Raw genomic sequence first — 2758 nt, 5'->3', positions numbered from 1 at the left:
TTTCACTTATATGTAGTACCTAATGACAAAGACCTGTAACCTGAAAACACATTCGACAGGTAGTTTGCTTTCCCTTTGATATATTAAGCATATAATAGACATCTAGGGTGGCAGGCATATGCGATATATAACATTCTGACATGTGACATACATTCTACACCTGGAGCTCAATTGCTGGTAAATGACCGAATCCCCTACCGAATGATATCTGAGAGCAAAACAGAATTTTTTAAATGCTGAAATTGGAAATTAAACACAATATTATCTAATTTAAAATGCAAATTGTTTTTCCAATGCAGAGCTCTAAAAGCATCTAATTTCCAAATTGTCATCATGCATCTTTATTTAAAATGGAGCTTAATCATTTTTCTGGTACTCCTTCATTTAATTGAAAACTACATATATTTTGTTTACGAATCATGAGAATGAAGTATTTTATTGTATTTCGTGAAAATGGTGGTAGGATAAAAATGCCCGGAACTTCATGGTTCCTTTGACTCAAGCATGCCCTCAGTGGATCAGCGCTTTACTTTCTCCAAACTGAGATCACCTTCCAGAATGCTTGCTTTAATTTGGTATTTCCTAAAATCAGGATGATGTATAATGCCGGCGTGGTGGAGTCAAGTATGACCTCAGAAATTGCAGCCAACAAAGAGTCTGTTGAGTGTATTGAAACACCCTCTGACAGTACAAATATTATGTTAGCCAGAAGGAGGGAAACCACCATTTTGATTGCTCCAACATGAACCTCTAAGCGGGGTTGACAGAATTCTACTGTGTTCTCTTTCATCCGTCTGGTATGTCTGCAAAGTGAGATGATGATGAGTGTGATGGACACCATGTCAAGTATAGCAGGCAAGCAGAAACCAAGACTACTGGATACGGCATTGTAGCTGTATAATAATTTCACTTTTGTTTGATAATATCTGAGAGAGCAATTCGCTGTTAGATTAGTTGATGGATTCTGAGGGAATTCTCTATATACATTCCAGTAGGAAGGGATACTGAGGAGCAAAGATCCCACAACAGATCCGAGGAGCATTGGGGGCACCATCTTAGCGATCCTTCGCTTTAACCAGAAGAGTAAATGGTTGTACAGTTCCACGATCTTCACACAGTAATAGGCACAAAGGCAGGTTTTGAGCCAAAAATTTGAGCTACCAGTCCACAGATAAAGCTGAACAGTTACTGAAGCATTGAAGGCCATCCCATTAAAATATACCTCCATCAATAACAAACAATGCTCGGCTATCTTGACTGATTGAAATAAAACGCCGGATGTCCCCACAGCCAGCAAGATGTAATCGCAGGTTTTCAGATTTCCACCATTTGTCCAGTTCAGCACATGGAAAGATGCAATGAATGCACTGGAAAATATTCCGATTACATTTGCTATGCACCTAATATTCACGAGTGATGTAGTAAAAGAATGCTCCATTTTGTATACTTCCCCTTGTAGATCACTTGATGAATTCACAAACAGATGGTTTTGTGTGAGCTGTGAGCAGGGATACCTTCCAGACTCATGAAACCCAGGATTGTGTAGGGATTAAATGAGCACTGCAGAGTTCCTTCCCTTCAGTGTGGATTTGGCTCTGAATGGATGCAAATAGAGTATCGATGCTCCTCTTTATTGAAATGATCATGAACCCTAGCCAAGGCAATCCCATCTGCATCTGGCAGAAGCATCATTGACGCCAGGAAACAGAACTATATTTCCCAAGTACTAATCTAACTGAAATGACGGCCTTTGGAGGCACGCCCTATCTTCAGATAAGCATGCAAAGCATGAATTCACCAAATTAGCATCTAGAAACTCCTGTTACATTAAATCCTGCACTTTGTTTCAATTAGTCTCAGGATCTGCACATAGAACTTGAAACAACAATCTCAGTGGAATCTGATGAGACCCTTTTTCCTAATTCAATTATAACCGGTTAAAAAAAATTGCCTTTCTCCACCCTTTGCCAGTGAAGCCCACGAAGGAGAGGTGTAAGCGATGCATGTTTAGTCAGTCTATGAATCAGCCCGGTGGCTGCATTCTGCATACCTATCATGGATGCTTTATCAACCTCCAGGTAAAGGATGTTGGCATAATCCATTTGGGACAAAATAAGTGCCTTGGTGACAGTTCTTAGGGCAGATATGGGTAGAATCCAGATACATTTTCATAGCCATTTCAGGATTGTGAAACAGGTTACAGATACGTTTGCCACCTGAGGCTTCATGGAGAGTTGAGTGTCCATTAAAAATCCAAGATTCTTTACTTTGGGGGCAGAGATAGGAGTGTCACCCAGAGCTTGCGGACAGTTTTGTGGTTCCACAGGGATGGGTTTTTACCAATCACCTGCACCTCTGTTTTCCCTCTATTGTTTCAAGTTATTGTTCATCCATGAGGTTACACGAGCCAGACAGGAATTTAGCGATCCAGAGTTGTGGTCCCAAGCGGACGATAGAGAATAGATGATTTGAGTATCATCCGCAAAGGAGAATAGTTTGCAGCCACACTGTTCCACCAGATCGGTCAGGGGGCGAACATAGATGTTGAAAAAGTGCTGGGCTTAGAGCAGATCTTTGCAGGACCCCGAGGTCAAAGCATGACACATGAAGGAGGTGCTGCCCTAGAAAACCTGGAAGGTTCGGCCCAAAAAGAAAGAAGACAGCCAGGCAAGTGCCATTCCCTGGAGACAGAGTTGTGCGAGTCTCAAAATGATCATCTCATGGGACACAGTATAGAAGGCAGGGGTTAGAGATCAAG

General features: G+C 41.5%; 1 protein-coding gene across 1 annotated transcript; it reads right to left on the bottom strand.

Annotated features, from left to right (window-relative positions):
* Window positions 1-526: 526 nt before the first annotated feature.
* LOC146786050 (taste receptor type 2 member 40-like) lies at window positions 527-1207 on the bottom strand. Its single transcript, XM_085633142.1, has one exon. It carries the CDS (start codon window positions 1205-1207, stop codon window positions 527-529), a length of 681 nt encoding a protein of 226 aa, XP_085489268.1.
* Window positions 1208-2758: the final 1551 nt, after the last annotated feature.

This window comes from Triturus cristatus, chromosome 11 (genome assembly GCF_964204655.1).
Source record: "Triturus cristatus chromosome 11, aTriCri1.1, whole genome shotgun sequence".
NCBI classification, from domain to species: Eukaryota; Metazoa; Chordata; class Amphibia; order Caudata; family Salamandridae; genus Triturus; species Triturus cristatus.
The sequence above is the reverse complement of the archived record's forward strand: the minus strand, read 5'-3'. Positions and strand labels throughout refer to the sequence as shown.